The 13,904-nt window shown below is 35.4% G+C and overlaps 2 protein-coding genes across 3 annotated transcripts; one reads left to right on the top strand and one right to left on the bottom strand.

The window, feature by feature from the left end:
* Positions 1-384: 384 nt before the first annotated feature.
* Positions 385-8,115, top strand: LOC110911304 (mitochondrial phosphate carrier protein 3, mitochondrial). The gene is made up of 6 exons (XM_022155907.2): positions 385-780; positions 6,310-6,671; positions 6,780-6,823; positions 7,317-7,531; positions 7,622-7,746; positions 7,841-8,115. Exons 1-6 carry the CDS (start codon positions 490-492, stop codon positions 7,893-7,895), a joined length of 1,092 nt encoding a protein of 363 aa, XP_022011599.1. The 5' UTR covers positions 385-489; the 3' UTR covers positions 7,896-8,115.
* A 472-nt stretch (positions 8,116-8,587) lies between these two features.
* Positions 8,588-12,237, bottom strand: LOC110911305 (B3 domain-containing transcription factor FUS3). Of its 2 annotated transcripts, none has more exons than XM_022155909.2 (6): positions 11,570-12,237; positions 9,864-9,953; positions 9,633-9,733; positions 9,458-9,504; positions 9,296-9,372; positions 8,588-9,204 (listed from the first exon to the last, which is right to left on the bottom strand). In XM_022155909.2, the coding sequence occupies exons 1-6, from the start codon at positions 11,882-11,884 to the stop codon at positions 8,854-8,856; spliced, it is 981 nt and encodes a 326-aa protein (XP_022011601.1). In that variant the 5' UTR covers positions 11,885-12,237; the 3' UTR covers positions 8,588-8,853. The 2 variants fall into 2 exon arrangements, with proteins under 2 accessions (XP_022011601.1, XP_022011600.1); XM_022155908.2 differs by having other exon boundaries at positions 8,613-9,204; positions 11,552-12,219.
* Positions 12,238-13,904: the final 1,667 nt, after the last annotated feature.

Raw genomic sequence — 13,904 nt, 5'->3', positions numbered from 1 at the left:
TTTATTTTTGTATCGAACGTGTTGCGTTTAGAATTAATATGCTCTCTATGTCGTAAACTATACCGACCAATCATCCCATACTGATAACAAACAAACCATCTCAGTCCCAACCAAATAGCGTTGATACAGATATCAAAACACGAACCAATATCTTATTACAGCAAAATTCATACCGACGGCGTAAAACGTAATTCGAAGCTTGTTGTTCTAATTTTAAATTTTAAATGATAAATGATTCTTATTAATATTAATAAAAATATATTTTTATATGGAAAAGAATAAAAAGCAAAAACCGGACACGTTGCAAAAACCGGATACCCCTTAGGGCTGTCCGAATCATCGCATTGGTTATCCCCCAAGCCGCCCCAATATATATAAAGTAAACATTTCAAGACTCCCATCATTTCTCTTCATTTGCAGAGGAAATCGGAGCCCTAATCTTCCCCCCAAAACCCTCCGATCTCCCTCTGCAAAACTCCACATTTCCTCATGGCGTTTTCAGACAAATCTCGACATTCTCTCATCCCCAATTTCCTATATTCACCGTCTTCATCAACCAATTTACTCATCTCCCGAGCTACCAACCATTCATCGTTTTCTGCTCCTTCACCGGTTACGGACGGAAGCAACTTCGTGGTTCCGGCTCCGAGCGAGCCGTTCGGCAAGATCGAGATGTATTCTCCCAGATTCTACGCTGCGTGTACAGCCGGTGGTATTCTCAGCTGTGGTCTTACGCATATGACTGTCACTCCTCTTGATCTTGTTAAATGTAACATGCAGGTAAACGCGTTTAATTCCAAATGTATTCGTTAACTGTTTGTTTCTGGTTTATGTGGATCTGTTATGCTGGAATATGTTCTGTTTGGTTTAGTTTAGTATATTGGATTGCCCTGATTGGTGATATTGTATTAAGTAATTTGGATAGTGCTGATTGGTGATAGTGCTGTTGTTGGATTTGGTTCAGTAATTTGGATAGTTCTTATTGGTGATATTGTGTTGGTAATTTGGGTAGTTCTGATTGGTGATACTCCTGCTGTTGGATTTGGTTCTGTTTGGTTCAGAAATTTTGATAGTCCTGATTGGTGAATGGTGATAGTTCTGTTTGTTGGAATTGATTCTAGTCATGTGGATCTGTTTTGTTTACTAGATTTATGTTCTTTGCTTTTGTTGCTGCTATGGGATTTAATTTTTTAGTCTTACCGGGCACCAGGCGCTAGTTCGCCGTGGCTGGTGACATACGTTATGTTGTCAAAGCGCCTAGGCGCACTCAAAGCGCCTAGGTGCATATAACGAGCCCGGAGCGTAGGCGTTAGGCGTTTAAAGTGCCAAGGCTTTTTTAGATTAGGCACATAGTATAAAATCTATTTCATGAGTTTTGGAGATGTTTTAGACTTGTTTATGGATAGTTTAGGAAGTTTAAGGCTCGTTGAGAGCTTGTTTAGGATGTTTTAAGGGGTTTTAGGGTGTAAGGGGTGCTCACCTAAGAGGTGAGTCCCCTCTCTTACGCCCGACCAACCAGCTATTGCCACGTCAAGTCCCCTCTAATACTCCCCTAACACCCCATTTTGATGGCGGCACTCCCCTCTTAGGGGAGTTGGTTTTTTTTTTTTTTTTTTTTTTTTTTTTTTTTGTAAAATTATGCATGTAAAATTCCGCTTGTTGGATGAGATTTTGGAAGAAAATTAAGCTACTATCGCTTGATGATGCATCTCCATCGTCGGGAAAGTCGGGTAGGGTAGAAAGAAACGGAAGCTTGGAATCCATTTTGTATTTGAAAGATTTGAGTTTGAGAGTTTTGGTGTGAGTTTGAGAGTGGTGAGTGTGGTAAAAAAAATGATTTAGGTTGGTTAGATATATATTGTTTAAAAAAATTGATTTTTTTTTATAAAATTGACCGTTTGACAACGGTCTTATTTCGAAACATGTGCCAACACACGCGGTAACTCCTCGCCGGATGACCCCCCCGATTCGGGTCCCCGCTTTGATGGCGGCGGTGTTCCCGATCGGGGACTAAGGTCACCGATGCCTATCCCCGCGAACACTCCGTACACCCTTAGACGACTTTTAGCCTGATTTTGCGCCTCAGCGTCTAAAAGCGTGCCTCACGCGCTTGTGACAACATAGATACGTACACAATTTAATCTATTTTAAGAAATAGTTTTATGCTTTTATTTATGAGCTGGTCCTGTTCTTTGATACACACGATAAAGTAAAACCTATTGCTGAGTGTTATATGCCTTATGTCCAAGGCTTGATGTAAAACTACTGTCGAGCCGGGAGTCTCACTGGAAGCAGCCTTTCTATTTCTACGGGGTAGAGGTAAGGCTGTCTACATCTTACCCTCCTCAGACCCTACCTTTGCTTTGCTACTGGTGGGATTTACCGAGTATGATGATGATGAAGTAAAGTAAAACCTATTGCGTAAGTCAAAAGGCGTTAGCTTGGTTTAAAAAGGCGCACCTTAAAAAAGCGCGCCTTAGGCGCGCCTAGGCGCAAGGTGACCTCAGGCACAGAGGGGATCGCTTTGTGCAACACAAGGCGAGGTATTTCCGAAAAGCGAGCGTCTATGTCGTTTTTTCTTATGAAACCAAAGGCGCAAAGTGCGCGATTCATGTACAAGACACAAAATCCAAGTTCTATGCGCTAAGAATGGAGATGAAAATGAAGAAATAAAGCTTACCTATGACAATAACGTAGAAGGACGATGATAATGGAGCAGAACAAGAACAATGGAGGCTGGAGTGGAGAGATGCCCTGTGAAGATGACGGCTGTGTTCCTTTCTAACTATTTTAACCTAGAACCCTTTTAATTAAGTTACACAAGTCATCCCTAATGTTTTTGTTTTTGCAATTGTAACCTAAAACTTTTTTATTAAGTTACACATTCTATCCTCAATGCTTTTGTTTTGTTCAGTTTTAACCTAAAACTTTTTTTAATTTGTTTTTTTTCTTATTTCATCAAGAGGTGTGTTTCTTTAATTTGTACATATAGCTTTTTGTGTATAAATATAGGTTATTTATAGATTAAAGAATACACATTTTTAATTATCTAAAGTTTTATTGTAAAAAGATTAATATTATAGTAAATATTGTTTGAAACTAATTTTAAAATGTTATATTAGTACTTTGTGCCTTGTGTACGAAAATCCCGCCGCTTTTGCACTTTGCGCCTCGGTTTTAGATCTCGCCGCTTTTGTGCGCTTCACGCTTTTTAAAACCAAGGGCGTTAGACATGTATATGTCAATGCAAGCAATGTCATGATTAATTCATGCAAATGCAAACTAACACATGGAGACATGGACTTGATTTTTTTTAGTTTGTGAGGCAAATAGTATAAGATAGAACTTATGTAACCAGGAAACTAAAAGATCATATTGCAGATCTCCCATAAAAAGACAGCCTTGATAGTTGATACACATAGTACTGTTAAGACGTAAATGTACTCTCACTAATATGGTTAATGTCTGCATGCCAAAATGCCTAAAGTTTGCCCATTTCAAGTAAAATAATTGTTTTGCATGTATCCCAAGTGATGTGTCTAAAGCTTGGTTTTAAAAAAGGGATAGGCGTGAAGCGCTATAGTTGTTAATGGCGAATAGCGACAAATAGCGATAAGGTACCTATATGTACATAGCGAATAGCGATGCAAAAAAATTATATGTATATTATATGAAAAATACCCTTGTATATATATATGCTATTGTACATGTATATTTAATAAAAACCTAAAAATCTAGCTATTTATAGCTATATTTAATTGTTATTTATATTAAAAAAATTAAGTGTCGCTATTCTCGCTATCCATCGCTACAACCCTACTAGCGACATTGGACCTATACGCTACGTAGCGCACTATAGCGATCGCTACGATCGCTATTGACAACTATGCGAAGCAAAGCGCAAAAGCGGTGGTCTTTTCGTACTCGAGGCGCAAAGTGATTATATAACTTTTTATATATATGCAATATATATCTCTTAGGTTTTTAGCTTCCTTTACCCAAAATCTAGCTATAAATAAGGTTTTTATACCATTTTATCTACACACACAAGCCGACATAAAAACGCCTCACTTACATGCGGTGCGTGCCTCATGCCAGAAAGACGCCCAAAAACCCTAAAAGTTGCTTCTTTTAGGCGCTTCTTGTATTTACTCTAGGCGCTGAGCGAAAAAGCGGTGGGCTTTTCGTACTCGAGGCGCAAAGTGATTATGTAACTTTTTTTATATATCCAATATATATCTCATGGGTTTTTAGCTTCCTTTACCCAAAATGTAGCTATAAATAAGGTTTTTATACCATTTTATCTACACACACAAGCCGACATAAAAACGCCTCACTTACATGAGGTGCGCGCTTCATGCCAGAAAGATGCCCAAAAACCCTAAAAGTTGCTTCTTTTAGGCGCTTCTTGTATTTACTCTAGGCGTTGAGCGAAAAAGCCCCAACCTTGGTGAGCCTCTTGAGGCGCAATTTTTAAAAATCAAGGTCTAAGGTTAATAACTTTTGCATTTATAGATTGCAAGAATTTCCATAATCAAGCAATGTGATTTACACACATGTTAGAATCAACAAACAATTTAAAACCAAAATTGGACTAAACCGATGTGTTTCTCAACTTAACTTGGGCAAAAAATGATGAAGGCATAATTTTTTTTTTCAAAGTAGGTTTCTTCTCCTTGTATAGATGGATGACCCTTGCTTCAGGACCAATGTGGGATGAGAAAAAGAAAATATATTTTGCATTTGCTTAATCATTTCAAGCTTTAGTTGTATCTCTAGTTTTTCTTTCAAGTTTTTATTTTGATATTTTTAAACATAAAATATAATAAGCATGCAATTGTGTTCTTTTTAGTATATTTGTTTTTATAGTCCTTATATTGTTATGGTAGTCCATCAATTATATTAATATATCCATAAAATTGAGAAGTATGTAACCAGTCACAAACAATATTATACAACCGAGCCGATTTCGAGTTATTTGAATAACCTTATGCTAGGTATGAATTCCAATTCCACAACCAAAGTTACCCAAAATAGAACATTCTCTTTTGTGAAGACACATGTATCCTATTGATGTGTATAAACATGTATATGTTATAATTAACCTAAGACACATCAATCGGATATATGTGTCTTCATAGTAGAGAATGCTCTCTTTTTAGAGTAACTTTGGTTGTGGAACTAGAATTCATACCTAGCATAGGGCTATTTAAATAACTCGAAATCGGCTCGGTTGTATTAATATAATTGATGGACTACTATAACAAGGACCGAAAAAACAAATATACTAAAAAGAATACAATGACATGCTTATTATATTTAATGTTTAGAAATATCAAAATAATAACTTGACAGAAAAACTAGAGATATAACTAAAGCTTGAAATAATTAAACAAATATAAAATATGTTTTCCTTTTCTCATTCCACATTGGTCCTAAACCAAGGGTCATCCAGCTATATAAGGAGAAGAAACCGAGTGTTAAAAAAACTTTTTGCTTCTATCATTTTGGCTCATGCCAAGTTGAGAAACACACCGGTTTAATTTGGTTTTAAAATGTTTTCCGATTCTAATAAAATAAAAACCGGATGTATTTTTGACACACCGGTCCTTTTAGACCGGTAAATTGAGTTTTAAACTTTGTTTATTTTAGATTGGTAAATCAAGCCAACATCTTATTAGGATTGTAGCCGAGCTCGGCTCATTTCAAGCTTTGTTCCAAAGTTCGATTCGTGGGTAGTTTTTTACTCTTGAGTTTGGCTCGTTTAACTACTTTATATGTATTTATGGTTATATATTTTCATGACATTAATTTATTATTTAGTTATTTTTATCATAATTTTATATATCATAAAAATTATCAAGTTTATAAATTTGATGCATTAAATAAAAAGTACATATATATAATGTGCTCATTTAGGATCCAGGTTACTCGAACTTGATAAATGAAGCATGAGGTTCGGGCATTAAACGATCTTATCTAGGCGCGAGCTCGTTTAAGTGTGGCTCTGTTCGAGCTTTTAGTGACCCGATCTCGAGTAGCTCAAGAGTAGCTTGGCTCGGTTACACATCTATTTCTGATGCCTTTGTTGAAGATAAATTTCCAGTATGTATTGTTTTGGATGAGTTGGACATAACATATGAGTATGATTTTGGTGAATTTAATTAGTTCAACTAGGACCAATTTTCATATTTGTAGCAACTCAACTTGCATTGGATTGCCTTGTTTAATTTGTTCCTTGTGCGTTTGTTTCTATAAGTCATTACAATTAGATTATTATTATTGAATTTTAGTCTTTTGATTAATCAGATCGACCCTGTAAAGTATAAGAGTATCTCGTCTGGTTTCGGGGTTTTGCTGAAGGAGCAGGGTGTTAGGGGCTTCTTCAGGGGCTGGGTACCTACCCTGCTTGGTTATAGTGCTCAGGGTGCCTGCAAGTTTGGGTTCTACGAGTTCTTCAAGAAATATTACTCTGACATTGCCGGCCCGGAGTATGCTACCAAGTACAAGACTTTGATCTACCTTGCGGGTTCTGCATCTGCGGAGGTAATTGCAGACGTGGCTCTTTGTCCCATGGAGGCGGTGAAGGTTCGTGTCCAAACACAACCAGGTTTTGCTAGGGGTCTCGGTGATGGACTTCCCAAGTTCGTTAGATCTGAAGGCGCACTAGGGTATGTATGATTTAATCTATTTATTCATATATTTTTAGTTTGCGTTTATTCACATAATAGAGTTGGAGTGTCAACATCCTCTCATTGAATTTTGTCATATTTATGTAGGTTATACAAAGGATTGGTGCCACTATGGGGACGCCAAATACCATGTAAGTTTAGGCATCTTGCTTGAACATTTCTATCCTCTATGTATACATGTAGTTTGGATTAGTATAAGTCAATTTAGGGATGAGCTCGGTACCGAAAACACCGGTATCAAAACCGGTACCGAACCGTTACCGAAAATGTCAAAAGTCGGTACCGGAAATGTACCCGGTTCGGTAAATTCGGTAGTACATGATACCATTTGCTCATCCCTAAATCAATTTCTCGATTACTTTCTTGGTTTTCTTTTTTGGTACAAAGGTGGCTAAACTTGGTGAGTTGGGTAACGGGTCAAAATATGTGTGGTTTTTGGCTGGCCCAAAACAATTTATTCAAACTTTATAGAAAAAAAAAATAATAAATGTGATTTTGTCATCCAAGCTTTTGGATTTATCCCATTAGATATAAACATCAGATAGACCAAATCATATGTAAATTGGTGTATATGTAGGTGTATCTTGGTTTCTTTTTTTCTAATCTTAAATGGTTAATTTGTAGATACAATGATGAAGTTCGCTTCGTTTGAGACTATTGTGGAGATGTTTTACAAATACGCCATCCCTACACCTAAAAACGAGTGCAGCAAATCGTTTCAGCTTGGTGTTAGTTTTGCTGGAGGATATGTGGCTGGTGTTTTGTGTGCTATTGTATCTCATCCAGCTGATAATCTTGTCTCATTTCTAAATAATGCTAAGGGAGCAAGTGTTGGAGATGTGAGTGCTTCTGGTTAATTTTGTATCAGAAACTCTATTATTCTCCATCATAAATAATAAATAAATACTTTCTTTTTGTCTATTTTCTAGGCTGTGAAGAAACTTGGAGTTTGGGGTCTTTTCACCCGAGGGCTTCCATTACGTATCGTGATGATTGGGACACTAACAGGAGCTCAATGGGGAATTTATGATGCTTTCAAAGTGTTTGTTGGGCTGTAAGTTGTCCTCACATTTGTTAAAATTTGTTATAAGCTGGCATATTTTTCCCTTTTGAGGTCAAAGTTTTAACGAGCTAATTGTTGTTTACAGGCCAACCACTGGTGGTGCTGCACCACCTGCCGCCATTGAAGTTGCAAAATCCTAGAACTCGTGAAGTTTTGTTTGCGGTTTACGGTCGTGGTGAAACATTGTTTTTTTTTTTTGTGTGTGTTTTTGGACATCTAAAATAGGTAACGGGCTTTATTATATTTTTGGTATTTGAATAGATTGTTTGTCTCATTCATGTGAAACATTTCTCATAGGATTCGGTATGAAATATGTATCATGAAAATAGAATTACGTCAATTCCGCCTTATTAGAAATAATGGGCATGTAGGATGTGATTATACCTGGGCAAAACTCTTTAAAAAATTCTAAGTTTGTGAATGTAAGTTGATATTTACTCGAAAAAAAAAAACTACCAGCACCTTAAAAGAAATAATGGGCATGTAGGCATGGATTTGATTATACCTAGGCAAAACTCTCAAAACTTTCTAAGTTTGTGAATGCATTTTGATATTTACATCCTTATTAATGTGATGAAATATCTTATTTTTAAATTTGTTTTCTGATGTATAATTTGTAAACTTTTGTGAAATCCATATTTACTCAAAAAAAAAAAAAAAAAAAAAAACAACCAGATGTATAATTTGTAAACTTTTGTGAAATCCATATTTTACTTTTAAAAAAACAACCAGATGTATAATTTGTTCACTTTTGTGAAATCCATATTAATTCCAAAGAAGAAAACAACCAAAAAACTTAAAGAAGCACCCACAAATATACCATAAATCAAAGTTAACAAGCAAATAACATGATCAAAAGATGCAAGCACCATATGATCACTTGATTAACATTCCAAGAAACATGCACACAATAGTCTTAATACTTGTACAGAAACATTTAAACCCTAATTCAAGTAGTTCATGTAGGCTGGATATCCAAAGGAAAGCACTACCGACACAAAAGCAACAACATAGACCGAGTTTTTCACATGCTCGGCTTCTTATTTCGTACGTCTACATGCACACATTTATTATTACACACAACATCAAATCTACCAACTAGATCTTGTAGAGATCATCAAACGAGAGGTTGTCAATTGCATAGTTCGGTTGAGGCGTAGGGTAGCTTGTCATGAATCCACCCAAGCAGTCAAGGGGAGACATGATGTCATTGGAGTAGGTTGTATCATAGATGAAAGTCATACCCAATTGTTCCTCAATGCTAGGGACATTCATGGGGTAGTTAATGGGGTTCATTAGGTCACCATCAAGACCACTCCACAAGGAGTTCTGGTTCATGAAACCACCATTAGCATTTATATTTGGTGGTGCTGCCACGTCACTCAGGTTTGATTTCACTTCTTTATTTGCATATTCCTGAACTTCAAAAGCTTTCAAAGCTTGTATCACCTAAATTGAAACAAAAGAAAGAGATAAAATGGAATTTATTTTACTTGTTCAAATGGGCTTCAAATTAAGGTGAAAATGATTGCATGCTTACATAGCTGAGACTAACTGTATCGCGATACAACATGATATAATCACCCACTTGCAGTCCATGATCCTCGGTGAAATCCCCTAAAAATTAAGAATTTGCATACGATTTACGTTTTAGCATTCAACAAATAAACTTTTGAAGTTGAAACTACAATAAAGGATATACCAGTGCCCTCTAGAACATACATCCGACTGTTGTTGTTTGGCCAGAACCTGTTGAAGTATGAGACACAAAGCCTAATTGTTCGGATAAACGGAAAAAAAAATATTTCTAAACATAAAGTATATTCAACGAGAATGATCAACCTCGTTGTAGTTTTTTCCAAGATGGTTAAACTAACCTATACTTAAAGCACCACACATTCATGCCGTCGAGATCGTCCATCTCCAAAACAGTTCCTTCCTTGGCAACGAGGGCAGGTAGGTGTGTTTCCGCTGCTTTCTGAAACAAAACACATAATCAACTTGAACACCAAAACACAAAATTTTCTTCCATGTCAACAATTTTACAAAACAAAACTCATACATCTTTTGTGTAAAATATCGTCTAAATAAATAAACAAGAAACTAACCTTTGGTAGCACAATTCGTTTTAGCACACCCACATCGCTCTTTTGGAGTTTCTTGCTGAAGAGAAATGCCAGCCTTCCTTGATCAACAATCTAATTAAAAGAAAAAAATATCAACACAAAACGATAATATTAAAATTAAAACAACATAATAATATAAAAACCATATTAACACATACCAAAAACAAGCTCAAACAAATGACTGGCATACACACTAAGCAAATTAAGTCCAAGCTTATGTAATTGAGCAAGTGGGTTTTTTAATATGTAAACCACCCCATTTTGCTTAATGAATGAATTATATACAAAACTGGTTATGTGGAGAATAAAAAAAACTCTTTATTTCTAGAATGAATTGAAATCGTGTTCTAGCATATACGAACTGATTCTATGCAAATTACAAATTACAAATATATATATTTTTTATTGTATAGCTTACAAAAATTCATATTCTCACTAATTAAATATTAGAAGATATATGTTACTGTATAGCTTGCATAAATTCCCATTTTCACTAATTAGATACCATCATAACTTAGAGCATTCACATAACCAAACTTTCACAAACCGTCACCTCTTCCACATCAAATTTCAAACATCCTTTATAAACAACCATTTCTTCTAAAACGCTATTAGTTCTTAAACACCGACAAAAAAAACCCAATTAAATATTAAATTTTTAACGGCTTAAATCACACCAAATCCGCCTTTGTCAAGGCTTGAACCTTAACTCCGATGGCTTTGCCAATTGCTAACAAGAAACCATCACCGCTTGGTGCATGCATGCACAACACCAAACTCCCACAAACCGCTAGCTTAACTTAAACATCAAATTTCAAACATCCTTTATAAACAACCATTTCTTCTACAACGCTATTAGTTCTTAAACACCGACAAAAAACCCAATTAAATATTAAATTTTTTAACGGCTTAAATCACACCAAATCCACCTTTGTCAAGGCTCAAAACCTTAACTCCGATGGCTTTGCCAATTGCTAACAAGAAACCATCACCACTTAGTGCATGCATGCACAACACCAAACTCCCACAAACCGCTACCTCAACTTCCACATCAAATTTCAAACATCCTTTATAAACACCCGTTTCCTCTACAACGCTTTAAGTTCTTAAACACCCACAAAACCCAATTAAAATATTAAATTTTTTAACAACTTAAATCACACCAAATCCGTCTTTGACAGGACTCAAACCCTTGATCTAAGTGGGGCCACGTTCCTCATCCGATGAGCTCAAACCGGACGACCTCGAGCACAACGCCGAAGGTCCGGTTTCTTCTCATTAAAAACCCAAACGTGTACCCCACATCATAGATCTAGAAGATCTTAAGCGGATTATACATACAACCCCACCAAATCTAATCAAAACAAGCTTCTTTTGACACATCACCCAATTACTTACAATATTGGTGTTCCCCACAATCAAATCTCATAAATCAATTGAGTTACTAAATAAAGCATAAATTTATCACAAGATCTATAATTAAAAAAGACGAAATTACCCCATCTAAAAAAAGTAAAACAAAACCCTCTTTTTAACAACATAATTAAACAAGATCTAGTAACATCCAATAAAATTAAATGCATAAATCCAACATGAAGTAGATCTGTACAACAAATAATAAATAGATATTATAATATTCACTATTTCATGAAAAAAACAAAAGTACGTACCGAACCAAGCACACTTACACCGGGCGCGGGAGGAGCAGAGAACGAAGTGAAGGGGCGACAGAGCCGCTCCGCAGCAGCGGAGCCACCACTTCGACGAAAGCGAGGCATGCGCTTCTTCTTAAGAAAATCAAACCGAGCAGCAGCCACAAGATCTCCAGAAGCGGAACCTGAACCAGACCCAATAACAAGAGGTGCAACTTGTTGTTGGTGTTCAAGAGTGGGTTGGTAGGTGGTAGTGTCGTGAACAGCATGAACAGCAGCATCGATGTTCATCTCAAGCCCCATGTCAAAAGCAGCAAATGCGGACAACTCACAGGCCTCGTTTCTCTCCATCAGATTAGGGTTAGGGCTTGTTTAGCAGCAATTGGGTGGGGGTGGAGGTGGGTGTTTGGGGAAAAGTTTTTTCCTATATTTGGTAAAAACTTTGATGACAAATGTATGTGATGCATTCATGGTACCTATATATTTCAATTTTGAAAGCACTGTGTTGGAGACTGTGATGGAGTGGCCAATGGTGGGGATGACGAATGGAGGGTGAAGATGGTTGAGGTGGTGTGAAGAGAGGAAGTACAGGTGTTGGAAATGTTCTGAAGAGATCATAGGGAAAGAAATGGTTTAGGTTATTATTTTCAAGCATCAACCCAATGACTTGTTAAGTGTTCCACTTAATGACCTCCTTGTGGAGAAGACGATGATGACTATCACGATATGGAGTTAGAATTCGAACTATTTATATGCCACGTTGGATTTTTTATAACTTTGTTCTAGTTTCTTTGACTTTTTGACTTGGTTGTTGGTGTTGTAGACTAGTTGTAGTACATACGTGATAGTATGGTACAACTATGCATATCTATTTGAGTTTTTTTTGGGTGCCAACTGTAATCACTATCTTTTACTTGGTTTAAACTTTTTGGAAAATAAAGAAATAAAGAATTTGAGAAAAAAACGTTTTTATGAATTGTTTTGGTGGATAATGAAACAAAATAAGTGCAATTCTAGAAAATCTCGTATAAATAAAAATGAATTAATTGCCCAGATGGTTCCTATGATTTCACGTATTTTTACATTTAGTCCTCACCTTTTGAAAATAGCAGGTATGCTCTCTATGGTTTGTTATTTTGTTACTCGGATAGTCCCCTTAGTAGATGTCAGTTAGTTTGGAAATAGCAGGTATGCTCCCTATGGTTTGTCATTTTGTTACTCGGATAGTCCCCAGAGTAAATGTCAGGGGACTATCCAAGTAACAAAATGACAAACCATAGGGAGCATACCTGCTATTTTCAAAAGGTGGGGACTAAACGTGAAAAAACATAAAACCACAGGGACCATCCGGGCAATTACCTCAATAAAAAAAAAGAAAAAGACTTTTGAAAGGAGTATAATAGTGGGATTAAAAAGGTTTTATAGTAATCTGTTAAATTTTGTCACTTTTGTCTAAAACTTAAAATCTTTAAAATCTAGGACCCTGTGGTTTTAATTTTGTTGTCATTTTTATCCAAAATCAAAATCTGGTTAGATTTTTCAATTAACATATTTTTTTTTGTCTTTTTCCTCTTTTTATAAAGGGCAAAATGGTCAGTTCTTTCTGATTTGTTATATTAAAACGTTGAAAGACCATTTTGTCATTCATTAAAAAAGAGGAAAAAGAGAAAAAAAATGGATGTTAACTGAGAAATCTGAGTAGACTTTGATTTTGGATGAAATTGGTAACAAAATTGAATCCACAGAGACCTAGATTTAAAAGGTTTGAGTTTTAATCTAAAGTGACCAAAATGACAAAACCTCAAGGACCATTTTGGCAGTTTACTCAAGGTTTTATTTACTACAAAAAGGATTAATTTAAAAGATAACAAATTTATATGAAGCGTCACTTTCTGCAAACTCATTTATTTATAGAACTCATTTATTATCAACATGTTTATGTTTATTATAGACGTATTAAAGTAAACATTAAAGATTATTTAAAAAAAATAGATTTAAAACGTTTGTTAGTTGAAAAAGGTTTAAAGATATCTTCTTTTTTTGGTTTAAACGGAAGAAAATAGATAAAGTTTTATAAATGTAAAATATATATTGATAAAATGTTCGTTTTTTAGAAACATAGGTTTTATTTAAAAAAATACGTATTTAGATTTATGTGTAAATGATGGAGTGAATCTATATCTATACTATATAAAATAATAATGAATTAACTTTGTTTAAAAATGAGTTTTTAGAGATTATATAAGGTTTACATTAGTATTGTTTATTATAAGTTAGATTGGATTAGATTAAATTAGATTAGATTAACAAACTAGGTTAGAACCTTTACACGGGTTGAATAAATATAATTTTATATACTAAGTAATAAAAT

The sequence above is a fragment of the Helianthus annuus genome, chromosome 15 (genome assembly GCF_002127325.2).
Source record: "Helianthus annuus cultivar XRQ/B chromosome 15, HanXRQr2.0-SUNRISE, whole genome shotgun sequence".
NCBI classification, from domain to species: Eukaryota; Viridiplantae; Streptophyta; class Magnoliopsida; order Asterales; family Asteraceae; genus Helianthus; species Helianthus annuus.
Note: the sequence above shows the minus strand (reverse complement) of the source record. Positions and strands in the feature narration are given on the sequence as shown.

Bases quoted from the DNA above. Each gene is read 5' to 3' on its own strand.
- LOC110911304 (XM_022155907.2), top strand. From the start codon at position 490: ATGGCGTTTTCAGACAAATCTCGACATTCTCTCATCCCCAATTTCCTA. The intron at 6,672-6,779 runs GTATGTATGATT...ATATTTATGTAG, and splicing joins AGATCTGAAGGCGCACTAGG to GTTATACAAAGGATTGGTGC. The intron at 7,747-7,840 runs GTAAGTTGTCCT...TGTTGTTTACAG, and splicing joins TTCAAAGTGTTTGTTGGGCT to GCCAACCACTGGTGGTGCTG.
- LOC110911305 (XM_022155908.2), bottom strand. From the start codon at position 11,884: ATGGAGAGAAACGAGGCCTGTGAGTTGTCCGCATTTGCTGCTTTTGAC. The intron at 9,734-9,863 runs GTTAGTTTCTTG...GTTTTGTTTCAG, and splicing joins AACGAATTGTGCTACCAAAG to AAAGCAGCGGAAACACACCT. The intron at 9,373-9,457 runs GTATATCCTTTA...CTTAATTTTTAG, and splicing joins GTATGTTCTAGAGGGCACTG to GGGATTTCACCGAGGATCAT.